Genomic DNA, 27,974 nt, shown 5'->3' on the forward strand with positions numbered 1-27,974 from the left:
ATGAGAAACAAAATTCTCTGGTCTGATGAAACAAAGATTGAACTCTTTGGCCTGAATGGCAAGCGTCATGTCTGGAGGAAACCAGGTACCACTCATCACCTGCCCAATAATATTCCCTACAGTGAAGCATGGTGGTGGAAGCATCATGCTGTGGGGATGTTTTTCAGCGGCAGGAACTGGGAGACTAGTCAGGATCGAGGGAAAAATGAATGCAGCAATGTACAGAGACATCCTTGATGAAAACCTGTTCCAGAGCGCTTTGGACCTCAGACTAGGGCGAAGGTTGATCATTCAACAGGATAATGACCATAAGCACACAGACAAGATAACAAAGGAGTGGCTACAAGACAACTTTGTGAATGTCCTTGAGTGGCCCAGCCAAAGCCCAGACTTTAACCCAATTGAACAATGAAAATGGCTGTGCACCGACATTCCCCATCCAACCTGATGGAGCTTGAGAGGTCCTGCAAAGAAGAATAGGAGAAACTGCCCAAAAATAGGTGTGCCAAGCTTGTAGCATCATACTCAAAAAGACTGGAGGCTGTAATTGGTGCCAAAGGTACTTCAACAAAGTATTGAGCAAAGGCTGTGAATACTTATGTACATGTGCTTTTTTGTTTTTTATTTTTAATAAATTTGCAAAGATTTCAACCAAACTTATTTCACGTTGTCATTATGGGTTATTGTTTGTAGAATTTTGAGGAAAATAATCAATTTAATCCATCTTGGAATAAAGCTGTAACATAACAAAATGTGGAAAAAGTGAAGCGCTGTGAATACTTTCCGGATGCACTCAATAGGTCAATTACAGCTCATCCTTCTTTTATATATCTGTAGTTCTTCTTTATTGAATGACTTGTCTTATTTGTTTCTAAGTACAAATTTTGGCTTAGATGATTACTGTGTGCATTAAGTCAGTAAGAAAAGTTTTCGAAACATTAGTTTTTCAACAAAAAAAATTGTTACAGGAAGATGTACGTTAGTAAAGAAAGGAACACATTACATTACAAGTCACTTTCAAAACACATAATGAATGCTTTCAGGTTTTACCTGCAAAAAACAATATCTAATTTCCCAAAACACTTATAAATATATACTAGCCACAGGAACATATACAAGGCGCAGTGGCTTAGTGGTTAGCACATTTGCCTCTCACTACCAGGGCTGGGGGTTCAATTCCTGCCCTCGCTCTGTGTGTGTGTGGAGTTTCCTCCAGGAACTCTAGTTTCCTCCCCTGTCCAAAGACATGCATGGTAGGTTGATTGGCATGCCCAAAATGGGCATGTGACTGTGTCCCATGCTCTAGGTTCCCTATGACCCTGAAGGATAAGCAGGTGAAATGACTAAGCTTCACAAAATGTTAATTCAGTTGGTGTGGGTAAATATAAATAAATATGCAATTTAATCTTATACTGAGACAGTGCAAGGCATTTATAAAATCACAGTAACTCATAGCAAATTAGATTTGAACAAATTATGTTTACATTAATTTGTCTTTTATGCATATATTTACACAAACACACAAGTAGGATACATTTTGCAGAACTTTCAGGTTTTTCATGAATACCAAATTATGTACATGCTCCTATACACAAATTGTGAATAAATCTATTCTTATCCAGCCTGATAAATTATCTTTATGTTTAGATCAAACATGTCTTATATGCCTTTGTTTCTTTCTGCCAAAATTGAAAGTGCTGTTGTTGTTTTTTTGTTTTTTTAAAAAATACATTTCTGAACCATAAAGGTTGGGAGGTATGGTAATACAGTATAATCAGAATAAACACCACTAGATACAGTGCATCTGGAAAGTATTCAATTTCATTTGCTAAAATCTTTGCAAATTTATTAAAAATAAAAAACAAAAAAAAAGCACATTTACATAAGTATTCACAGCCTTTGCTCAATACTTTGTTGAAGCACCTTTGGCACCAATTACAGCCTCAAGTCTTTTTGGGAATGATGCTACAAGTTTGGCACACCTATTTTTGGGCAGTTTAAATAATGAATTTAGTCCATTTTGGAATAAGGCTGTAACATAACAAAATGTGGGAAAAGTGAAGCGCTGTGAATACTTTCCAGATGCACCGTATGAGGGAAGAATGATATTGTGTAGATTAAATTGTTATATCACACGAGCCTGGTCCTGTGAGCAGTGATCTTTTAAGCAGGCTTCTTTCCTGTGTGATTGCTCTGATGTCTTCGGAAATTACTGCGGTCAGTAAAACCCCTTCACTGTGAACAGTGATACGGCTTCTCTCCTGTGTGTATACGCTGATGTCGTTGAAGCGCACCCTTCTGAATAAAACTCTTTCCACACAGTGAGCACAAATACGGCTTCCTTCCTGTGTGAATGTGATGGTGTTGTTTGAGATAATCTTTGTGAGAGAAACTCTTCCCACACTCCGAGCAGTGATACGGTTTCTCTCCTGTATGGATGCGCTGGTGTAATTGAAGTTCATTTTTTTGAATAAAACTCTTCCCACAGTGCGAGCAGTGATGTGGCCTCTCTCCTGTGTGAATACGCTGGTGTCGTTGAAGATTACTCTGATGACTAAACCTTTTTCCACACTGTGAGCAGTGATACGGCTTTTCTCCTGTGTGAATGCGCTGGTGTAGTTGAAGATTATCCTGCTGAGTAAAACTCTTTCCACACTGTGTGCAGTGATAAGGTTTCTCTCCTGTGTGAACGCGCTGGTGTTGCTGGAAATGACTCTGTTGGGAGAAACTCTTTCCACACTGTGAGCATGGATACGGTTTCTCTCCTGTATGAATGCGCTGGTGTCGCTGGAAATGACTCTGTTGGGAGAAACTCTTTCCGCACTGTGTACAGTGATATGGTTTCTCTCCTGTGTGAATGCGCTGGTGTCGCTGTACAGAACTCTGATTAGTAAAACTCTTTCCACACTGTGAGCAGGGATATGGTTTCTCTCCTGTGTGAACGCGCTGGTGTCGCTGGAAATGACTCTGTTTAGAGAAACTCTTTCCACACTCTGAGCAGTGATATGGGTTCTCTCCTGTGTGAACGCGCTGGTGTTGTTGGAGATTAATCTGATCAGTAAAACTCTTTCCACACTCTGAGCAGTGATACAGCTTCTCTCCTGCGTGAATGGTAAATGGTGAATGGTCTGCACTTATATAGCACTTTTAAGCATTAACAGTTCTACAAAGCGCTTTACACTGTTTCACATTCACCCATTCACACACACACACACTCACACACCAATGGGACCAGAGCTACCATGCAAGGCACTAGCTTGCCACTGGGAGCAACTTGGTGTTCAGTGTCTTGCACAAGGACACTTACATTCATTTTTTGCATTTCACAGACTCCCTTATCCAGAGCGACTTACAGAAGTGCTTTGAAGTCTCTATCAATAAATAAACCCTGATACTAGTTCACTAGGTCATGGACTAAGAATATCATGAGTCTTAAAACTCTATTGGGAGGTAATATAGTAAGAATTTTGTTAAATGAAAAGTACTAATTTAAGTACTTTAGGAAGAGGTAGGTCTTTAGACATTGTTTGAAGACCGCCAGTGACTCAGCTGTTCGGACATCCAGGGGAAATTCACTCCACCACCTAGGCACCAGAACAGAGAAGAGTCTTGATGCATGCCTTCCTTGTACCCTGAGCGATGGTGGGACCAGTCTAGCGGTGATAGAGGTTTGGAGGGTATGTGGTGGAGTGTGGGTTGTGATAAGTGATTTGAGGTAAATGGGTGCTCATCCATTTTTGGTTTTGTAGGCAAGTATTGGAAGCCAGTGGAGGAAGTGTAGTAATGTGGTAGTGTGGGAGAACTTGGGAAGGTTGAAAACAAGTCAAACAGCTGCATTCTGGATCAATTGCAGAGGTTGAATGGCACTCACAGGAAGACTTGCCAGGAGTGAGGTGCAGTAGTCCAGTCTCAAAATGACAAGACACTGAACCAGCACCTGAGTTACTTGTGTGAGTCTGAGTAAATGGATGAATGTCCTGATGTTGTAAAGGAGAAATTGACATGAGCGTGTCAGATTAGCGATGTGAGAGGAAAAGGACAGTTGTTTGTCCATGGTTACCCCAAGGTTGCGTGCAGTAACTGAAGGTGGGATCAAAGAGTTGTCCAGGGAGATCACAAGATCCTGATATGGTGATCACAAGTTTTATCTGATGAGCTGCCATCCATGATGAGATCTAAGCAGAAACAAGAGTATCTGAGGGAGGGAAGAAGAAGATGAGTTGAGTGTCATCCGCATAGCAGTGGTAGACAGGGAGCAGATGGGTGGACAAGAGAGTCTTGTGGTTGACTGTGTCACACCTTAGCATGTGGAGTCATTTGGGCCGGGGCCAACCCTACGATTAGTGGATAACCTGCTCTACCACCTAAGTCACAGCCACCCTGTTGTTGGAGATCGTCCTTTCGATTAAAACTCTTTCCACAGTGCTGAATTTATTTCTGCATTTTGCTGGAAGAAGTGTCTGAACTGATAGTGTCAGATGATATCTCCTGACTATTGGAGCCTTTTGTGGGCATCTGATCCTCATATATAATTTCTCCTTCTTCTGCAGTCTTATATTACTCCTAGTGGCATGTCCTGATGTGTTTCTCAAGATAAATTTGAGATTTGAGAGGAAAGCGAGCATAAGGAGCAGGAGAAGATTTGCAACAGAGCTTCAGTTACTTCTGTAGAATTCAAAGTAAAAAAATATTACAACCCCAATTCCAAAAGTTGGGACACTGTGTAAAATGTGCAATAATTGGCAGTTGTCACAATCTCGTCGGCAGATGGCGCTGTGGCGGCCATGTGCACGGAGAGCGGGAGGGCGCGCGCGTGCACGAATCAGAACGAGCACATGCTCGCGAGTTACATAGGAACCATGGAGAGTTTGTTTACAATGGACATGTGTGTTTGTTTCTGTTTTGTCTCCGCCTTGTTTAGTTATTGGTGGATAAGCGAGGGCGCGTCTCAATTGTTACCAGCTGTCAGAGTTTAAGGAAAATGACATTAGTTATTTAAACCCCTCGCGTTGCTGCACACTTTGCGCAGTATTAAAGGTTTAAAGGAGTTAATTGTGTAATGGTGCCATGCAGTAGTGTTTCCATGCCCTGCTCTGGTTTTATGTTTCACACCTCAGTTCTAGTTAGATGTGTAAATGTGTAATTGTGCTAAGCGGTAGTGTTTCCATGCCATGCTCTAGCTTCATGTTTCATCCCTCGGTACAAGTTTTATGTTTAGACCTTGTTTCCCGTTTTCTGGTACAATGACTTTAATTGTAAATAAAGACTTTCATCTGCACTTGCTTCCTGTTCGAGTCCACTTAGAGTCCGTTACGTAACAGTTCTCATAAACCCATATGTTATTCACATTAGAACATAGAAAACATATCAAATGTTTAAACTGAGTAAATTTACCATTTTACGAAAAAAAAAAGGTAATTTCTTGGCTGCAACACGTCTCAAAATATTTGGGATGGGGGTCCCAACTTTTTCACCCTTGTCCCTTGCACACAGATTTCTCCAGATTCTTGGAATCTTTTGATTATATTATGTACTGTAGATGATGAGATATTCATAGTCTTTGCAATTTTACGTTGAGGAACATTATTCTGAAATTGTTCATCAAACGGAAGACGTAAAAATTTTTGCAGATTGGTGAACCTCTTCCCATCTTTACTTCTAAAAGACTGTGCCTGTCTAAGACCCTCTTCTTATACCCAATCAACCACCAGATGTTTCTTTTTACTAACACTTACTTTTACAGCCTTTTGTTGCCCCGTCCCAACTTTTTTGTGTTGCGGCCAAAGACCAAAAAGGGGGTGAGGCAGTTCCTGGGGCTATATCGCAGGTTTGTGCCTAAATTTTCGGTCATCACCAGTCTGCTGGTGGTAGCTCAGTGATTAAGATGTTGCACTACTGATTGGAAGGTTGTAAGTTCAAATTGAAGAACCACCAAGCTGCCACTGCTGGCCTATGAGCAAAGCCCTTAACCCTTAAATACTCCGCTGTATAAATGAGAAAATATAAGTTGTTCTGGATACGGGCATCTGCCAAATACCATAAATGTAAATGCTGACTGACCTCACTAAAAAGGGAGTGCCTGTTCTGGTCCAGTGAAACCATGTGGGGGCCTAATGTTGCATCCTCCTGACTTTTCTCTACATTTTGTTTTATAGACTGACACATCAGACACAGAGCTGGGGGCCGTTTTCTTCCAGGTGGTGGAGGGGAAGGAGCTCTGGAATGTCTGGCCATCGAGTCCTCAAACTCTGGTACTACCAACTTGAGCACCCCTTTACCCTTTGTCCCAATCACACCCTGCTCCAATGGCTCCACTGCATGAAGTACACCAATACACAGATCACTCTAGCCCTAGATCCATTCTAGCCAATCGAATTCAAGGTGGTCCACAGTCCAGGGGCACAAATCGTGATGGCAGATTATCACTATCACCTTACATCATGCCATCTAATGTCTTATTGCTTTATTACATGGCTACTGATGTACATTATAAACATTTTCCTGATTTGGGAACGCTATTGGTGTTTCGAAACAGAGTTTGCTTACTTAGACACATAAATTAGAAGACAATTAGAAGTTTGCCAGAAAGGTCCAATAAGCCTCTGGTTATGTTCAAATTGCCATTTGTTGTAATGTATTGTGAATGAAAATGACTTATTTTTCTATTATTTCAGTGTTTCCAGGGAACAGTGGTATAAACATGAATACAAATATAGGGCTAAACAGATACAGATAGTGGTATTGTGTTAACCCTTAGTGTAAATAATAAAACCAAAAAGAATCTGTGTTAGGAGGGTATTGTATTACTTTACACATCAGTGTAAAGTTCTGACCTCTTAAATAGGCATAGAAGCATCCAGTGTGCTTTGCATCACCTCTAGCAGTCAATACGAATGAAAAAAGAAATTCAATTCAATTCAGTTTTATTTGTATAGTGCTTTTAACAATGGACATTGTCGAAAAGCAGCTTTACAGAAATATATAAAATTAATTCGTTTGGTAATTCTGTGTTCCTGTTGAGGAAAACCTCGAAGCACACAGCATCCTTGAACTCAACTCAGTTCAAGAAAGAATTTAACACAATTGAGATTTTAGCTTTACTGAAGATTTTAATCATAAAATTAGTTTTAAGACAAAATAAATATTGCAGAATCACTATGTATGAACCTTACCACTGAGAGAGCACTTTATATTCCAGAGCTGGGCAAATATAGGGCCTACATCACTGGCATATTTCTCTTCATACCACACCAAGAGCTCTTGTCCTGGATTAATGGGTCGACAGCAACGGTACAGAATCCCTCCTCGATACTGAAACGCCACAAGATTTTGCTCGCCATCACTATGAGCACAATTCACATACCTGAGAGTTTGAGGTAAAATGGCAGAAAGAGGAACAAAGAAAAAAAAAACATATTGTTCTTACATAATGCAATTTAAAAAATCAGCAACTTATTTATAGTTTTTTATTTATTAGGGTGGACTTTGGAAAATGTAAATGATCAAAAATAGTAACAGCAGCATCTATAGCAAATAGTGCAAACAAAAGTAAAGGGGGGGGCACAGTGGCTTAGTGGGTAGCAGGTTTGCCTCGCACCTTCAGGGTTAAGGGTTCAAACCCTGCCTCCACCCTATGTTTGTGTGTGTGTGTGTGGAGTTTGCATGTTCTTCCCATGCTTCAAAGGTTTCCTCTGGGTACTCTGGTTTCCTCACATAGTCCAAAGGCATGTGTTGTAGTCTGACTGGCATCTCTAAATTGTCCACAGTGTGTGAATGTTTGTGTGATTGTGCCCTGCGATGGGTTGAGACCCAGTCCACCCTTACAAATCGCGCCAGTTATAATAAATGACAGAAATGACACTGCAAGTGCACAAATACAGCATTTAATGACAATAAGAATATAATGACTTAAGGTTAGTGTTAACCCTAACCCAACTCACACCAGTTTCTCCAACCCCTTGCAGACCGGGTAGCATTTTGGATATAAACATAAATTTCTGCTCGAGCATCACTGATGTGTGTCTGTGCTACGCAAGCTCCACTTTGTAAAGTTTACAGGTTACAGTCTTCTTCATTGCACTTAATATAAAATGCACCCCTGCCTTAGAGGACTTGGGTCACACACTTTTTTCTGTCACTCAATGATTACACCTTCGTCTGATGGTGACTGAGGTCATGTTGTGCCTCAAAGGTAGCGCTGACAAACAGTAAACTGAAGACATTCAGTTTTCATTTTCATTGACATGTATTGTCATGTCTCTGGGGATTCTGCTAAAGCTAGTGGTGTCGCATTACCTGCGTTTGCACCTATGCGATAAGCTCAGTTGTCAGCAAAGTGCTGCCTGTTTATCTTGTCGTTTATTTATTTATTTGTTTGTTTTTAGGGATGCACCGAATATTTGGCAACCGAAATTATCCGGCCGAAAATAGCAAAAAAAGCACTTTAGGTGTTCGGCCAAATAAGTGAAAAGGCTTAATAAATTTGACCGAACAGTGACATGTTTGATGATGCAACCAAACAGCCTAGCAACCAGAGTGAGACGCGCGAAGCTTTAATTGCAGCAAACATGTCAGCAGCGTGGAAGTGTCAGAGAAAAATGTAAGAATGGTCGTTAAAGAAGTAGGCATATGTCTTGAACAATTATTCATTTGTTGTGGGTCCATCCACTTTTTTGCACTCTTGCCAATGCACATTTTTTTGTAGGCTACAGAGTGTTACATTCTTTCAGCAGTCAGTTATAGGCCTAACATAGGCTATTCAAGGGGGGCTCAAAGATGATCTCACAAAAATATTTTTACTTTACTAATTTATTTATTTAAAGTTATATTGTGCCTTGTTGGTAGCCTATGCCTGCTGGAATGAAAAAAAAAATTGTGTTAAATAAATATTAAAAAATTGTAGTTTTTGTAATTGATTTTTTCTTTGAAAAGCAAGACAAAATACTAAAAAGCACATTTTGACTATTTAATTTATGCAATGGTGAAAAAAAAAAACACATTTTGACTATTTAATTTATGCAATGGTGAAAAAAAATGGCAAAATAAATGGAAAAAAAAACGTATTCGGCCAAGTTTTTCATTATATTCGGCTTCGGCCAAGAATTTTCATTTCGGTTCATCCCTATTTTTTTTAGCACACAGTGTTTGGGAGACGCTCAGGTTGTAGGAGGCCTTTATCAGGTTAAAACAGGCTGTGTTTTTCCTTTGTATTGGTTTAAACGAATAAGTAGCATTTACAGATGTTGTAATATATATATATATATATATATATATATATATATATATATATATATATATATATATATATATATATATATATATATAAATAAAACAAACGTGCAATTTGAACATTCTGAAAATCACGAACATTAATTTGAATTAATCGTGAAAATCACCTAGCAATATGTCAGAGATGCAGACTGTGAGAAAAAGGTAAACAATCTTCCAACAAATTAGAAATTGTAAAATTATAGACTAAATAAAGACCCAACAAGCAGTGTATTCCTCACCTCATCCAGTTAGCATGCACCTCTCTCTTAGCATCTATGTATTTTTCACACTGCCGACTCATGTATATCTGCAAAAAAAAGCCACGTTTACATTTTATCCATCAGCACATGAGCATATGACTATATGATCAATATCCTCTTCTAACAAAGTTTTTAATGTTTGTGGCCTCGGAAAGTCTCTGACGAATTTTCCAGCTGTGTGGTGCTTGTGAAATATATTATTCCAGTCTGGCTGGTGTCTTTAATTTCTCTTTATGTTTAATCATGAGGTAACTGAATACTGTGCTAGCAGTGAGTAACACAGCTTTGCACTAAACTTTATTTTTGCTCAGTTCTAGGGGCACCTCCATGAAGGTCTTTACATTTAGATAGTCACTGGCTGCAGAAAGTGTTTGCAACAGAAGCAGCTACAAAAGCAAAAGATGAGGCATGGGAGGAGTTTGGAGAGGCCATGCAAAAAAAAAATTTTGTGGCCCCAAAAATTAAAACCATGGTAAACCATTCAGCATCACAGGAGGGGGAGACAAGATCATGCATAATCTTTGCTAAGCAAGAAGGGGTGACCTCCACTGGGGATATTGTTTTAAGGAAACAATGGAAGGATCTTTGAGAAACTCCATAACCCAGTGGGCATTCCCCGCCTCCGGGAGGCAGTTTTGGAGTCCACTTGTGAATTGAATTGAATTCATTTTTTCTCCAGAAAATAAACCAACATTCAGAATCCAGGTGGGAAAAAATAAATACACCTTATAATTCAGTAACGTGTAGGACCACGTTTAGCAACAATAATGAAGTAAACACGTTTCAGTCTCTCACATTGTTTTGGAGAAATTTTAACCCACTCTTATTTACAACACTGCTTCAGTTCATTGATGTTCGAGGGCATTAGTTTATACACAGCTCTCTTAAGATCCCTGCTGCAGCATCTAAATGGGGCTCAGGTCGGGACTCAGACTTGGCCATTCCAACACATTGATTTTTTTTCTTCTTTCACCATTCAGATGTCGATTTGCTGATTTCAAGTTGCATGAACCAATTTCAGCCCACCTCAAACTACTGGACAGATGACGTCTCATTTGTCTCAAGAATATTCTGGTATAAAGTGGAGATCCTCATTGTCTCAGTGACTGAAAGTTTCCCAGGACTTGTGGCTGCAAAACAAGTCCAAATCATCATCATCCCTCCACCACCATGCTATGGGGTGTTTCTGTTGATACGCTACATTTGGGTTTTTGCCAAACATGGTGCTGTGCATGATGACCAAACATCTACACCTTGGTCTCATCAGTTAGAAGGATATTGTTCCAGAACTTTTGTGGATTGTTCAGAGGCAATTTTGCAAACCTAATTCATGTTGCCATATTCGTTTTTAGAAAGAGGGGGCCTTTTCCTAGCCACCCTACCATATGTCTTCAGTCTATTTCTGATTGTACTGTTATGAATATAAACATTCACATGTGCTTCAGAGGCCTGAAGGTCACACGATGTAGGTCTTGGGTTCTTTATATTTCTGAACAACATACGATCTGACTTTGGACTGAATTTGCCGAGATGGCCATTCAGACTTACAACTGTCTTGAAGGTTCTCCATTTGTACACAATCCTTCTCAGTGTAGAATGGTGAATTCAATTTGTTTGGAGATGGCATTATAACCCTTCCCAGATTGATTCCCAGTAGGAACAGTTGCTTCTCTGAGGTCATGGCTGATGTCCTTTCTTCTTGGCATGATGCAGACACACACCTGAGTGCTCCAGAACACCAAACTGACTAAAGTTCTGCTTGTATGAAAGTAGTCACACTTCTTAATAATTAACTAATCTTGTGTATGTCATTAGGAACACCTGGCTGCTAATTACTCTCCTAATGATTGTGGAAGTAAGAAGGGTGTATTTATTTTTTTCCCAACTGGTTTTTGAATGGTGGTTTCTTTTTTTGAGGAAAAAAAGATTACACATTGGATATTTATACTGCTTCGTGTTTTGTCACCTGAGGTTATTTTACATTACATTACATTTATTAATTTAGCAGACACTTTTATCCAAAGCGACTTACAAATGAGAATATACAGTATCTCACAAAAGTGAGTACACCCCTCACATTTTTGTAAATACTTGATTATATCTTTTCATGTGACAACACTGAAGAAATGACACTTTGCTACAATGTAAAGTAGTGAGTGTACAGCTTGTATAACAGTGTAAATTTGCTGTCCCCTCAAAATAACTCAACACACAGCCATTAATGTCTAAACCGCTGGCAACAAAAGTGAGTACACCCCTAAGTGAAAATGTCCAAATTGGGTCCAAAGTGTCAATATTTTGTGTGGCCACCATTATTTTCCAGCACTGCCTTAACCCTCTTGGGCATGGAGTTCATCAGAGCTTCACAGGTTGCCACTGAAGTCCTCTTCCACTCCTCCATGATGACATCACAGAGCTGGTGGGTGTTAGAGACCTTGTGCTCCTCCACCTTCGGTTTGAGGATGCCCCCAAGATGCTCAATAGCGATTAGGTCTGGAGATATGCTTGGCCAGTCCATCACTTTCAACCTCAGCTTCTTTAACAAGGCAGTGGTCATCCTGGAGGTGTGTTTGGGGTCATTATCATGCTGGAATACTGCCCTACGGCCCAGTCTCTGCTTCAGTATGTCACAGTACATGTTGGCATTCATGGTTCCCTCAATGAACTATAGCTCCCCAGTGCCGGCAGCACACATGCAGCCCCAGACCATGACACTCTCACCACCATGCTTCACTGTAGGGAAGACGCACTTGTCTTTGTACTCCTCACCTGGTTGCCACCACACACACTTGACACCATCTAAACCAAATAAGTTTATCTTGGTCTCATCAGACCACAGGACAGTAATCCATGTCCTTAGTCTGCTTGTCTTCAGCAATCTGTTTGCGGGCTTTCTTGTGCATCATCTTTAGAAGAGGCTTCCTTCTGGGACAACAGCCATGCAGACCAATTTGTTGCAGTGTGCAGTGTATGGTCTGAGCACTGACAGGCTGACCCCCCACCCCTTCAACCTGTGCAGCAATGCTGGTAGCATTCATACGTCTATTTCCCAAAGACAACCTCTGGATATGACGCTGAGCACGTGCACTCAACTCCTTTGGTCGACCATGGCGAGGCCTGTTCTGAGTGGAACCTGTCCTGTATGGTCTTGGCCACCGTGCTGCAACTCAGTGTCAGGGTCTTTGCCATCTTCTTATAGCCTTGGTCATCTTTATGTAGAGAAACAATTCTTTTTTTCAGATCCTCAGAGAGTTCTTTGCCATGAGGTGCCATGTTGAACTTCCAGTGACCAGTATGAGGGAGTCTGAGAGCGATGACACCAAATTTAACACACCTGCTCCCCATTCACACTTGAGACCTTGTAAACACTAACAAGTCACATGACACCTGGGAGGGAAAATGGCTAATTGGGGCCAATTTGGACATTTTCACTTAGGGGTGTACTCACTTTTGTTGCCAGCGGTTTAGACATTAATGGCTGTGTGTTGAGTTATTTTGAGGGGTCAGCAAATTTACACTGTTATACAAGCTGTACACTCACTACTTTACACTGTAGCAAAGTGTCATATCTTCAGTGTTGTCACATGAAAAGATATAATCAAATATTTACAAAAATGTGAGGGGTGTACTCATTTTTGTGAGACACTGTTCAAGCAAAGCGATATATCAAGCGGAGAACAATACAAGTAGTGCTACCATACAAGATCTTTTAATTGAGTGTGCAGAGAAGAGGTGTAAGTGCCAGAGCAATTTTTTTCTTTTCTTTTTTTATTTAAAGGGATAATGATGGTTTTTGGCATTTTAGGGGTTAGTTGGGTGTTTAGGGAAGAGGTGGGTCGAGCTGTTTTTTGAAGATAGTGACAGATTCCGGATTGAGGTTGGAAGTTCATTCCACCACTGAGGGACAGTTAGTGTGAGGGGAAGTAAGCCTTCAGGAGAGAGTTGAGGTAGGAGGTGCTATTCTAGACAAGGTCTTGGTGAGCATCAAGGGCTTGAATTTGATACGGGCAGCTACAGGAAGCCAGTGGAGGGAGATGAAGAGGGGTGTGACATGGGTCCTTTTGGGCTGGTTGAAGACGAGACGTGCTGCTGCATTCTGAATCATCTTAAGTGTTATTTGTTTACAGAAGTTGATCAGGACCAAACAATGGTTATTTAGGCCCTGATAAATAAAAACATAGAATTGAAGGAGAGTGTGCTTCCTTTTTCCAATGACTTCATGCACATGTGCATGAAGAAGATCAACATTACCACAATTCTGGCTGTGTTTAGTAAGGTTAATCTAGCCCATTTACCACAGCAAAGAGGTGGAACTGCCTTTTTAGTGTAAAGCTAATAATAACTACATTTCTTAAATTAAAAAAAAAAATCTTTTAGGCAACAGTCCTCGCATCAAGTCCACACATTCAGATTCCGGCAGTTCATTTAAGCAAATCAGTCAGTAAAATGTTCTCTAGGTTTTAAGTGCTAGTAAGTTTGAGGAAGATGAAAGCGTGTTTAAAGTGTCTCCACATATCACTGGCAACAAGAAACTGGAATTGATTTGAATGAACATTTATCCAGTAGTGAGTAGAAAAATGTAGAAGGTAACATTATCCCCATAATTTCACCAGTGTGGTGAATTCTATCCAAATATTAAATGTTTATTTATTTGTTTATAAATGAATATTAACTTACCACCCAAGAGTAGACACTGTTCATGGCTTCCTCTTTGTCTACCAGCTCTCCCTGGTAGGGTCCAAAATGTGCACCTACTGGAACAGTCTCCCCCTTATTAAACACTCCCAGGCCTGCGTCAGGAATACCGGACTTCTGAATCTCCAGCCCAGGAGGAAGAGTTTGTCTGGCTCGGTCAGCAACCCCCATGGGAACAGGACTATCAGCGATGAACAGCGCCGGACCATGGACCTCACATTTACTAAAGAAGACGGATTTGCAAACCTCACAATCTGGAAAGAGAGAAAAGCATGGGGAGAAATGATGCCCCAAATGTTTTTAATTAGTTTTATATTGTTAATTATTTTTAAAAGTGCAATTTACACATGCATGTTAAACTATTTTTCCCAGCAAAATGTTCCAGATTTCTCAGCAATGTCAAATGACACAGAAAAAAGGTGCAAACATTAACAACAATAAAATCTGAGCAGGCAGAAAGAAATGTAGGTATGCATGTAGGTATGCATGTAGGTAGGTAGGTAGGTAGGTAATTAGGTAGGTAGAGGTGTGCTTTATTAATGCCCAGAGGGGAAATTAAGGTGACTCCCTTCAGGACCTTAGTGCACTACATAATATGTAGGGAGAATAGTCAGTGAGAGTGTTACTGGGCTCCAGACTGGACTCTAAAGTATCCTAATGTCTTACAGAGGAAGTCTTTAACATCAGCTTCTTCCTCTTTAATGGAGACAACTTCAGGTATGATGTGGAAGCTGTTTCCATGGTTACTGATGCTCAATTCCAGTGTCTCTTTCTTCACAATGCCTTCTGTTCCTCCATCTTTAGCCTCTGTTTTCATCTCCTCACACAGCTAAAGATCAAATAACAAAAACATTTATTCAGCAAACAACATCCACAATGTTTATAAATCTCTTTATATCCGTACAGACTCTAGTTCGCTAATATCAAACAGTTTTAGATTTTTCAGTCCTGATTAAATATCATTACGTTATGAGTGATTTGCAAGACAGACAGTAACCGACTGAAGACTGGTCACACTTTAACATCATGATGTTAATTTCTCACACACATCATCATTCAGCTTTACCTGTGAGCGAGCAGGATCAAGAGCTGGAGACTTCCTGGAAGAGGCAGTCTGTTTCCTGCTGAACTTTTATTTAACTTCCTTGACCTAGAAAAATATAATTTATACATGACTGTAATTCTTAACATTATTTTTTATCAGACAAGTGACTTAGTGAGAATGAGAGTGTAAAAATGAGCCTTTTCTGCTCGTCCAATCATGTTCCATCTTTAACAGAAGTGGTCCAGGTTATTGTTCTCCAGTCTGATCAGATGCAGGAACACTGGCTGTGTTTAAATGTAAAGTCTGAATGAAATCATTTAACTAATTTTATTTAATCCTAATGAACTGTTTATGCATACCATAAACGCAACAGTCTGTAAACGGCGATCATTTATATGCACATTACATAATAAAAATCAAAGCTCTCTGTGTACGGGGAGCAAGATTTAGTGCCAATGTTATCGGTACCATGTAGTTAACCTATATAAAACATATTAACCCATTTAAAATGCATTAGTATTTAAATGTCCATTAATAAAAACAGTACAGTTATGTTGGATAAAACCAAATAATATGTACTTTTTTAAAAATGGTGAAGCATAATAAAATAATATTTCTTTAAGTATATTTATTGCAATATTAATATCTAAAATTAAATTGGGTATTAATGAGCCAAAACATTATAACCACTCACAGATGAAGGGAATAATGTTGACTATCTAGTAACAACGACACATGTTAAAGCTCTGTGCTATATTAGACAGTAAGTAACAGTCGGTTCCTGTAGTCAATGTGCTGGATGTGGGAGAAATGAGTAGGAGTGAAGACCTGTGCAACTCTGTCAAGGGCTAAATGATTATAGCCGGGCGACTGGTTCAGTGCATCTCCAAAGCAACAGAGGTTGTGGAGTGAGTCCTGGTCAACAGTGGTGAGGACCTACTGCCAGTGGTTTGGGGAGAGACAAACCACGAACCGGCGACAGGTTGTTGGGCGACCAAGACTCATTGATGGCTAAGGACAACAAACCGAGGGAAGGGCTACTGTAGCACAGAAGTCACAGAACATTTTAACAATGGTTACAGGAGGAAAGGGTCACAACTTGCTCTGTATGGGGCTGCGTAGATGCAGATCGCTCATCATTCCCATGCTGAACCCTGTCCACTGCCGAAAGCAGCTACAACAGGTGACTGTCAGAACAGTACCATGGGGTCATAGAAGACAATCCTGTGGAGGGAGTGTGATGTTCTGGACAATGTTCTGCTGGGAAAACCTAAGGCCATGTATTCATGTCACCATTGTAAAAAATATCAATTCTTTGATTTTAATCAATTTTCAATTTAACTAAACAATATAGACTCAGGAAATCCCCGAATCGATTCTTAATGCGCGTTCTACTTGAGAGGATTTGAATATTATCTGTAGTTCACCTCCTGAAAATGTCGCCATCTTTCATGTTTTGAATTTTGAAAACGGTTATATTTCTTAAACATGTTTCAAGTTGTTAATGAATTTCACTGTTGCACATTTACAATTATTTATTTATTTATTTACAGTAATGTGCAGTTACAATGTTTGTTACTCAAAGTAAAAAGTAATTAAAGATAATTGTGTGGGCCCTATTGCCAATGTAAATGTGTATTTCAGAAATATATCTAAGTAGGAGGGTTTCAGGTACCAGCATTTATATTAAAACATAGATGTCTGCAAAACTAACATTTTAAATAGTGATAATTAATCAATATTGAATCGAATCGCCAAATTGGTCGCAGTGCAAAGCCCTAGTGTTCGCAAGAAATTTGGTATTCATGAAAATCCTGTACATTCGGAAAAACGTTTGAATCCTATTCCTGCTCCTGAGTGTGTGTAAATTTTTGCATAAGAAGACTGACTAATGAAAACCTCAACTGAACAACTTCAAATCATATAATCTGCATGGATTACTGTACAATTGTTTATGTTATTACGCTCACAGCATTTAGCGACTAATAAAAGAGCTTTGGAATCAAAAACACATCCTTGGGCTAGTTCACTAGGTCAGGGACTAAGAGAACATTTTGTGAAATTTTATTGGCATTAATTAGTTAATATGAAAAATAAAGAAAGTGAGCCCAAACATATCCATAAATCAACACAAATAAAACTAATCATATAATTATGGCAAAAGAAGTGGAGGTGTATAAAGGGAGGACGGCCGGTCAGTCTGCGCAGAGCCGTGAGCCGTAAACAAACGACTCAGCTGATGGAAGATTTAGCGCTCACTTTTTATTATTATTAACTATTATATATTATTACATATTTTTTATTGACATAGAAACGAGTCAAAATACTTCTGCATTTTAACCTTTACCCTGATCGTTCATTTCGTGTAAAATGTTATTAAATGTCTTACTGTTCTAAATAAAAAAAATTGTAACAATTTAATTGTTTTATTAACTTAAAATCACTGTCCCACCTTATCTGAAAATACACTTACAGTGAAAAGCAGCGCCTAAAAGTGCTCAAATGTTCAAATCACTGTCACATTAAAGCTATAATGAAATATTATTGTTCCTAATGTTTTGGCCTCTCGGTGTTTACAGGGAGAATGGCTAAAGCGCACACAGCTTCAGTTAAACTCACCCCCGGGTTTAAAGCAGAAAGGAGTTTTAAATCCTCACGGAAACGCGCTTTTTAAATTTCATTATAAACTCACAGTCTCCGATAAAAAGAGTTTATTGTCAGACAACGGAGATGTTCAGGAGAGAAACCTTTCCTTCTTCAGTGTTTTCTGGAGGTTGGAGACGCCGCTATCTGGCGCCTTACCGCCACCACCTGGACAGGAGTGGAGTTTCAGGGTGGAATATAATGAACTGTAATAAAAATCCAAAAGACCTTCTAATCAGTTTTGATATATTTTAGTTTCTGAGTCTCTGGTACATTATTAGAATGAAAACAGTAGAAGGGTCTCTACGTGTTATCTGTAACTCTCACTGATATCCACACACGTGGATAAGGACTGAAGCATTATTCTGTTATTCTCTCATAAGCATTTCTTAATAAGCATTATTCTCTCTCACACTGTCATACTCTCTCACACTTTCAAACTCTCTCACACTGTCATACTCTCTCTCACACTATCATACTCTCTCACACACTATCATACTCTCATACTTTCATACTCTCTCACACTATCATACTCTCTCACACACTATCATACTCTCTCTCATACTTTCATACTCTCTCACACTATCATACTCTCTCACAACATCAAACTCTCTCACACTATCATACTCTCTCACACACTATCATACTCTCTCACACTATCATACTCTCTCACACACTATCATACTCTCTCACAATATCATACTCTCTCACGCTATCATACTCGCTCACACTATCATACTCTCTCTCACGCTATCTTACTCTCTCACACTATCATACTCTCTCTCACGCTATCATACTCTCTCACACTATGATGACGATGATGATCATGACGATGATGATGATGATAGTGATGACGACGACGACGATGATGATGATGACGATGATGATGATGATGATGATGACGACGATGATGATGACGATGACGATGATGATGACAATGATGATGAAGATGATGACGATGACGATGATGATGATGATGATGACGATGATGATGATGTTGATGATGACGATGACGATGATGACGACAATGATGACGATGACGATGATGATGACGACGATGATGATGACGACAATGATGACGATGATGATGACGACGATGTTCACGATCACGATCATGATGACGATGATGATGTCGATGATGATGTTTATGACGATGATGACAATGACAATGATGACGACGATAATGATGACAATGATGTTGATTTATTCATTTATTATGTTCTTAAGACCGATTCTCTGTCCTGCATAATTATCGTTTTCAGCGAATCATCGTCCGTTTTTTTTCTGGGTTGAAACTAGGTTATAATTAGGTATTTTATTTACTTATTCTATGTATTAGATTATTATAATCATTATGTCATTTATTTCACGTGTTATTTATTTATTTATTATTATATTATTACTATTTTTTGTTTTTGGTTTAAGTGTTTGGGATAGGTTATGATTAGGTTGTGATTATATTGTAGGTAGGTTATAAGTAGGTTAGTGCTAGGATTAGGTTACAATTAGGTTATTTATTTATTTATTTATTTATTTATTTATTTATGCTGATTAGTTTGTGGTTTGAGATAGGCTATATATTGGTTGTGATTGTACTGTAGTTAGGTTATAAATAGATTAGGGTTAGGATTAGGTTTAAATTAGGTTATTTATTTAGTTATTTATTTATAATGATTAGTTTACGGTGTGGGATAGGTTATGATATGGTTATAATTGTGTTGTAGTTAGTTTATGATTAGGTTAGATTACGGTTATGGTAGTGTTTGATTATGACACGGTTAGGGTTAAGTTATTTATTTATGTGGATTAAGCTATAATCCCTGGTCTAGGCTTTGTTGGGGGGAATTGAACAAGACTATGTCGGTAGTTGGTTGGTTGTTTCTTCCATAACGCTGGGTTATCACATGTCGGTGTTATGTTGAGATAAGTTTCCGGCAGGTTTTATCCTGCATGTCGGAATGATAGGTTAAGCAGAATAAAGAAACGACTACCTGTCTGGACAGTACATTCGCCATGCCTGTCTAGTCTTGTCTCTGCTCACCTATCCAACAGGCTCCCTATCCCCTGATTAAAGGGTTAAGAGATTGGACAGGTGTGGTCAATGGACACGATTGTCATCAAAGCTCATGTTCCACCAACGCAGTTGGAAGTGGTATTTAGTTGTCTGGGGTTAAGATGTTACTCATGATTGAGGCTTTGCTGATGATATTGGACTGTAATTCTACCGGAAGTTGGGCTTTCTTCTTTTATCTGCAGTTGAGTGTAGAAGCCATTGAGCTCTAGGTTGTTACTCCTGAGTGAGGCTTTGTTGACGATATTTGGCTATAATTTTACCCGAAGTTGGGCTTTCTTCTTCTATCCATAGTTGAGTGTAGAAGTCATTTAGGTCTAGGTTATTGCTCCTGAGTGAGGCTTTGCTGACGATATTTGGCTATAATTTTACCTGAAGTTTGCCTTTCTTCTTTTATTCGCAGTTGAGTGTAGAAGACTAAGGTCTAAGTGATTACTCCTGAGTGAGGCTTTTGCTGGTGATATTTGGCTGGAATTCCACCCGAAGTTGGGCTTTCTTCTATATCTGTAGTTGAGTGTAGAAGTAATTTGGGCCTAAGTTGTTACTCCTGATTCAGGCTTTGATGATGGTGTCGGCCGTGATTTTATGATTAATTTATTTATTTTATGCGGGTAAGGCGCGTCTGGTTAGGCGTTTTACATTTACATTTACATTTATTCACTTAGCAGACGCTTTTATCCAAAGTGACTTACAAATGAGAAAGATACAAGCAAAGCGATATATCAAGCAGAGAACAGTACAAGTAGTGCTACCATAGAAGATCCATTAATTGAATTCCAGAAGAAGCAAAGTGCAGAGTAGAGGTGTAAGTGCAATTTTAAAAAAAAAAAATTTAATTAATTAATTTATTTATTTTATTATGAGTTGGTTAGGTGTTCATGGAAGAGGTGGGTCTTTAGCTGTTTTTTGAAGATGGTGAGAGATTCTGCAGTCCGGATTGAGATTGGAAGTGCATTCCACCACTGAGGAACAGTTAGTGTGAAGGTTCTGGAAAGGGACCTTGCGCCACGCTGAGTTGGAACTGCTAAACGTCGGTCGTTAATCGATCGCAGATTGCGAGAGGGAACGCAGGCCTTCAGGAGAGAGTTGAGGTAGGAGGATGTTGTTCCTGACAAGGTCTTGTAGGTGAGCATCAAGGCCTTGAACTTGATGCGGGCAGCTACAGGAAGCCAGTGGAGGGAGATGAAGAGGGGTGTGACATGGGTTCTCTTGGGCTGGTTGAAGACGAGGCGCGCTGCAGCATTCTGAATCATCTCAAGGGGTTTGATGGAGCTGGCTGGGAGGCCTGAAAGCAGTGAGTTGCAGTAGTCCAGTTTAGAGATAAGAGCCTGGACTAGTATCTGTGTAGCCTGTTCAGTGATGTAGGGTCGGATTTCCTTGATGGTGTAAAGGATGAACCTACAGGACCTTGCACCACAAGTGTCACCCAAGGTGTGCTTATGTAGACAGGGTGTGGTGTGTGTGATTGAACTTGAACTTGAAATAATTCTTCAATCCATTCATAAAAAATACATGTGTGAAGTTTTGAGGTGTAAATGGGTGTCACAGCGATTGTGAACCTTAAATACGCGCTCTGACTTCTGCCTTTTTAAGCCGAAAAACGCTCAATATCGGGCAAAATAATTATTTAAAAATTAAATCTCCACAGCGGTTCTGTTCCTGGAATGTTTTCCGATCTGGCCAGCGTGTTGGTTTCGCTTGGATCATTTAAAAATTTTTTAACAGTTTTCCGTGGTAATTCTCTCGCGAGCACCCGCGAGAAACTTGGGGAGGAATCCGAATGAACAGCACCCGCAGAAATCTGTCATAAATCCATTCATAAACAATTACATGTGTGAAGTTTTGTGTATAAAATGGGTGTCGCAGCGATTTCTGAGCTTAAATATGTTCTCTGAATTCAGCCTTTTTAAGCCATGGAAAAACGCTCGAAATTGGGCAAAATAATTATTTAAAAATTCAATCTCCACAGCAGTTCTGTTCCTGGAATGTTTCCCGATCTAGGCAGCGTGTTGGTTTCACCTGGGGTCTTGGGCCCCATGGCTGCTTTGGTGACTCTTGATAACCAGTTATACCCTGGGCTGTGAAAACTTAGAAAAATTTTCCAAGTCCCAGTTATACCATGGGCTGACCTTCTGGTATAACTGAAAAAGTTTTTAAAAATTTCTAAGTCCCCAAGAGTCCCTAAGAGTGGGCCTCTATTTTCTGGGGCTTTTTCAGATTTTTTCCCCATTCTTAGTGCTCTGTTAGTCGGCATGAATGTGCTTTGAGTGGGCCTCTATTTTTCTGGGGTTTTTTTCCAGATTTTTTCCCCTTTTAAAGCGCTCTGTTAGTGGGCATGCATGTGCTAAGAGTGGGCCTCTATTTTCTGGGGCTTTTTCAGATTTTTTCCCCTTTTAAAGTGCTCTGTTAATCGGCATGCATGTGCTATGAGTGGGCTTCTATATTTCTGGGGCTTTTTCAGATTTTTTCCCCATTCTAAGTGCTCTGTTAGTGGGCATGCATGTGCTGTGAGTGGGCCTGTATTTTTCTGGGGCTTTTTCAGATTTTTTTTCCCCCATTCTAAGTGCTCTGTCAGTGGGCATGCATGTTCTAAGAGTGGGCCTGTATTTATCTGGGGCTTTTCCCAGAATTTTTCCCCATTCAAAGTGCTCTATCAGTGGGCATGCATGTGCTTTGAGTGCCCCCCTCCACCACCATTTTAAGTGGTGTCCTCGTGGGTATAGATTTAATGTAGACCTGGGAGTATTTTTGGAAAAGTTTTCTGATTTTTGCTGGTAAATTATAGGAACATCCCTAAATAGCAAGAGCACATGCCTGAAACATTGCTATTTATAAATATGTAACTTATTCCACCGTAGTAGCTTTTTAGAGCACATTTTAAGTGATTAAACATCCCAAATAGGCTGCGTTATTTTGCTGCAGGGTGTTCGTTTTTTTTTTCTTTTCTGCAGGGTGGTTCCTACTAGGTTCGCTTGCAGGCTCTAATTGGAGTGCCCTCCTGATTGATTGCTCTTAATTGGCTGCCTATATAAGTGCCCGCTCTATCGGCCCTGCTCACGGAGCAGGAAGCAAGATGTCATGGAGAAGAGCATGTCCAGTTTGTTGGCGTTCAGTCTCATCTCACCTATGCTCATCGGCAGGGTCCAGAGGAACGGCGGCTTCACTTGGCGACGGCTAGACTTCACTTCTGCTGCACCAACGCCCAACGCTCGCCTGGAAAGAGTAGCGGCTCTGTGGGTGAGTACCTGAACTATGTCTAGGCCTATTTTTATTGTGTGTGTGTCCGGCGTTAGTACATTATTCTCGGGTTAAAGCGGCAAGCTCCAGGCGGCCGCCCGGGGTGGATGTCCCAGGATGAAGTTTATGTTTTTTCTTTCACTGTTTTTTTTTCTCCATATTTTTTTCTTTTCCAGAGCCAATGTTAAAAGTCTACACACCTTGTGTGATAGGCCTCAGAGATGCCCCCAAAGCTGCTGACAACACCAAGCAGGATAGGAGACACGTGGAGCACCTCCTTCAGTTCATGTGGGTCCCGGAGCGTCCCCGGCATCCCACCAGAAGTACATCGACGACGTCCCAAGAGTCCTCAGATGGATGAAATCATTGTGCCATCGGTACAAGGTCACAACGGCCAAGTTGTTTCTGACTCACGTTTCCAAGTTCCTCTGTTACCTCTTCAAGGAGAGGGTTAGGGTTAGGGTTAGGGTCTGGGTCAGGGTTAGGGGGTTAGGGTTGGGGTTAGGGTTAGCGGTTAGGGTTAGGGTTAGGGTTAGGGGGTTAGGGTTAGGGTTAGGGGGTTAGGGTTAGGGTTAAGGTTAGGGTTAGGGTTAGGGTTAAGGTTAGGGTTAGGGTTAGGGGGTTAGGGTTAGGGTTAAGGTTAGGGTTAGGGTTAGGGTTTTAGGGTTGGGGTTAGGGGTGGGGGTTAGGGTTAGCGGTTAGGGTTAGGGTTAGGGGGTTAGGGTTAGGGTTAAGGTTAGGGTTAGGGTTTTAGTGGTAGGCGCTAACCTGTATGCACTGTCCATCTAATGTCGCTCACTCCACTGGGTTTCACCCCCATGTCAGCCGGTCCATTCCCACCATTCTTTTTCTCTTTTGTTTTTTTCTCCAGTTCCCTCGGACTCAGTGAGTATATTTTTGGGGTCATGTCGTGTGAGCATGCCGTGTGTCTTTTTTCTTGTGCCTCCCGGTGGGATTGAGTCTTTGTTGAGCCTGTCAGGCTGTAGTGGAGTGACCCGGATTCCCCTTCGTGCGTCGGAACTGGCCCGTTCGCGGTCCCTGATAGGGATAGGATGTTTTTCCTGTCTGGTACAGGAGTTTGGGCGGACGCTGGGAGCGTGTCGTACTCGCGGGGAGGCCGGGAAGTTAAGAGAAATGTCCGGAAGGCTGCCCGCGTCCTCGTAGTCGACGGAGGACACATCGCTCTGCGGGTCAGTCATCGTGGACCTCGTTTGTTTTCTCTGCGGGGCGGATGTTTCAGACTCCTGTTCGGCCTCTGAGCTTTCGAACAGAGTCTCGAGGTTCAGCGGAGCTACCGTCATCTCCGCGTACTTTTTGGCCTCGTCGACCGTCTGGCGCTTGAGTTTTGTACCGAAGGTACGTTGGGCCCACTGGGTGGCTTTGTCGAAGGAACGGTCAAACCCTTCGCATCCGATGCGTTCGAGCTTGTTCCCCTCTTCGGACAACGCTTTCGTGTAGTGGCTATTCAGAATATTAATAGTGTTCTGAGCCCACTTTTTTGCATTGTCCTCAATGAGGGCTTGCGTGGCGGCGTTTGGCAAAGCCGGTTTGATAACCTCTGATAGGTATTTTACAATTTCGCCGATCGCAGGAGGCTGCCCTTGGCATATATTGTTCATGTGATGTTTCAATTTTATGATCTTGAACGACGTGCGGACCGAGTCGATATGAGGGTCCGTAGACTGTTTCGGCTTTTGGTTCTGCCAGTGATGTGATTTTTTGTTTTTGGGGTGCGAGCGCACCATATACTGAGGCCCCGAGGTACAGGGCCTCGAACGGGCCCGGGGTTCAAAAGATTGCGGCCTGTCAGGCCGACGATCAAAGTCATGATAGTGAGTAGGGGCTGTGCTCCTACGGCCTCCGTGTTTGACCATCTCCGCGTAGGAGAGCATTCTTTCCGCCTGTGCACGGCGCTCTATTTCGCGGTGGTAACGGGGCGTAGGCCGAGCCATGCTCTGGACGGCACGTTTGCGTCCGCGTGTGACCATAGTCCAACCGTCTCTCTCTGGCCAAACCATGGTTTAAGTGTCTTCTCCTTTTTAATATATATGTGTACGTGTGTTCGTAGATTTGTTGTGGATCTAAATTGATCAAATTGGACCTTTTTTCTATGTTTTAGGTGTGAGAGGACTCTTGGGGAGATTGGAACCAGGTAAGTAGGCTTATTTATTATTTTTTATGTTTTTTTTGTGTTCTCAGGTAAGTAGAATCTTAATTAGTATCATGTACTTTTTTATTTTCAGGAAAATTTGGCTCGATTTGTGTTAGGTCCTTTTTCAAGTAATTGTGCAAATATGTATTATATCCTGTATTATCAAGTGTATTTTGAGGAATTTTTATTTCAGGTCAATAGGGATTAATTTGTATTATGTACTTTTTAATTTTCAGAGAAGTAGGGCTTAATTTGTATTAGATATCTGTTATTATCCCGGTTAATAGGGCTTAATTTGTATTATATGCTTTGTTATCGATTGTATTTAGAGGAATTTTTATTCTGAATCAGTGGAATCACTTTCCTTGAATTCTGGAGTGAGGATAAATTAACAAGCCGTTGCAACGTTTCGGTTCTCCTGGAACCTTCTTCAGGCAGGCTTGTTATGATTTGAAATTAGTTAACCGAATAAGTTTGAGGATCCAAAAAAAAAAAAATATATGAGTATTGTTTAAAGGCTTTCTCTCAAAGAGCTGGAAGCAGATTTACTAAAATAGATTAAGCATCAAAAGAATATGATTAGTGTTTAAAGGCTTTCTCCCAAAGAGCTGGAAGCAGATTTACTAAAATAGATTAAGTATCAATAGAGTACGAGTAGTGTTTAAAGGCTTTCTCTCCAAGAGCTGTAAGCAGATTTACTAAAATAGATTAAGCATCAGAAGAGTATGATTAGTGTTTAAAGGCTTTCTCTCAAAGAGCTGGAAGCAGTGAGTGAGCTTTTGCCTCCTCAACTGTCCCTTTTTATAGTATAGGGGGCGGGACTCTGTTTGAATGGGCCAATAGGAGGCTCTCTGTTTGAATGGGCCAATAGGAGGCTCTCCCATGTTTTTGTGGTCGTTTTAATCCTCTGTAGTGGGGCTTTTTGCATTGTTTTATTTTAATTTTAAACTAATGGTATTATTTATTTATTAAATTACTGTTTCCCACTTGTGTACTGTGGGTTTTACATTATTTATTTATTTATTTATTTATTTATTTATTTATTTAATTATTTCTCAATTTAGGTTTGAATTGTTTTAATCTCTTTTTTAATTCTTTTTTCTTTTTCTTTCAAGGCATTCTGGGGTGGCATAGGTATGCCTTTGCCCGTGTTTGTCCTTATTGGGAGTTGTGATTAATCAAATGATGATTCTTATGAACAGGCCGACCAGAAGGGAAACGAACAGTAGAGCGAATTGCAAACATGAGGCACGGGCTGATTAGGGTTGGGGTTAGGGTTAGCGGTTAGGGTTAGGGTTAGGGGGTTAGGGTTAGGGTTAGGGGGTTAGGTTTGGGGTTAGGGTTAGCGGTTAGGGTTAGGGTTGGGGTTAGGGTTAGCGGTTAGGGTTAGGGTTAGGGGGTTAGGGTTAGGGTTAGGGTTAGGGTTAAGGTTAGGGTTAGGGTTAGGGTTAAGGTTAGGGTTAGGGTTTTAGGGTTGGGGTTAGGGTTAGGGTTAAGGTTAGGGTTAGGGTTAGGGTTTTAGGGTTAGGGTTAGGGGTCAGGGTAGGCGCTAACCTGTATGCACTGTCCATCTAATGTCGCTCACTCCACTGGGTTTCACCCCCATGTCAGTCGGTCCATTCCCACCATTCTTTTTCTCTTTTGTTTTTTTCTACAGGAACTATACTGGCACGGGTCGGCCTACGGAACGGCGACCCGGAAAGAGTTCCCTCGGACTCAGTGAGTATATTTTTGGGGTCATGTCGTGTGAGCATGCCGTGTGTCTTTTTTCTTGTGCCTCCCGGTGGGATTGAGTCTTTGTTGAGCCTGTCGGGCTGTAGTGGAGTGACCCGGATTCCCCTTCGTGCGTCGGAACTGGCCCGTTCGCGGTCCCTGATAGGGATAGGATGATTTTCCTGTCTGGTACAGGAGTTTGGGCGGACGCCGGGAGCGTGTCGTACTCGCGGGGAGGCCGGGCAGTTAAGAGAAATGTCCGGAAGGCTGCCCGCGTCCTCGTGGTCGACGGAGGACACATCGCTCTGCGGGTCAGTCATCGTGGACCTCGTTTGTTTTCTCTGCGGGGCGGATGTTTCAGACTCCTGTTCGGCCTCTGAGCTTTCGAACAGAGTCTCGAGGTTCAGCGGAGCTACCGTCATCTCCGCGTACTCTTTGGCCTCGTCGACCGTCTGGCGCTTGAGTTTTGTACCGAAGGTACGTTCGGCCCACTGGGCGGCTTTGTCGAAGGAACGGTCAAACCCTTCGCATCCGATGCGTTCGAGCTTGTTCCCCTCTTCGGACAACGCTTTCGTGTAGTGGCTATTCAGAATATCGATGGTGTTCTGAGCCCACTTTTTTGCATTGTCCTCAATGAGGGCTTGCGTGGCGGCGTTTGGCAAAGCCGGTTTGATTACCTCCGATAGGTATTTTACAATCTCGCCGATCGCAGGAGGCTGCCCTTGGCATATATTGTTCATGTGATGTTTCAATTTTATGATCTTGAACGACGTGCGGACCGAGTCGATATGAGGGTCCGTAGACCGTTTCGGCTTTTGGTTCTGCCGGTGATGTGATTTTTGTTTTTGGGGTGCGAGCGCACCATATACTGAGGCCCCGAGGTACAGG

At 41.1% G+C, this 27,974-nt stretch overlaps 1 protein-coding gene across 1 annotated transcript; it reads right to left on the reverse strand.

Moving 5' to 3' along the window:
• Window positions 1–1,325: 1,325 nt before the first annotated feature.
• On the reverse strand, window positions 1,326–18,062 carry LOC108263788 (zinc finger protein 883). The gene is made up of 7 exons (XM_053679959.1): window positions 17,890–18,062; window positions 15,292–15,375; window positions 14,892–15,054; window positions 14,208–14,479; window positions 9,510–9,577; window positions 7,173–7,363; window positions 1,326–3,101 (listed from the first exon to the last, which is right to left on the reverse strand). Exons 3-7 carry the CDS (start codon window positions 15,040–15,042, stop codon window positions 2,233–2,235), a joined length of 1,551 nt encoding a protein of 516 aa, XP_053535934.1. The 5' UTR covers window positions 15,043–15,054; window positions 15,292–15,375; window positions 17,890–18,062; the 3' UTR covers window positions 1,326–2,232.
• Between the last annotated feature and the right edge of the window lie 9,912 nt (window positions 18,063–27,974).

The sequence above is a fragment of the Ictalurus punctatus genome, chromosome 3 (assembly GCF_001660625.3).
Source record: "Ictalurus punctatus breed USDA103 chromosome 3, Coco_2.0, whole genome shotgun sequence".
Classification (NCBI taxonomy): domain Eukaryota; kingdom Metazoa; phylum Chordata; class Actinopteri; order Siluriformes; family Ictaluridae; genus Ictalurus; species Ictalurus punctatus.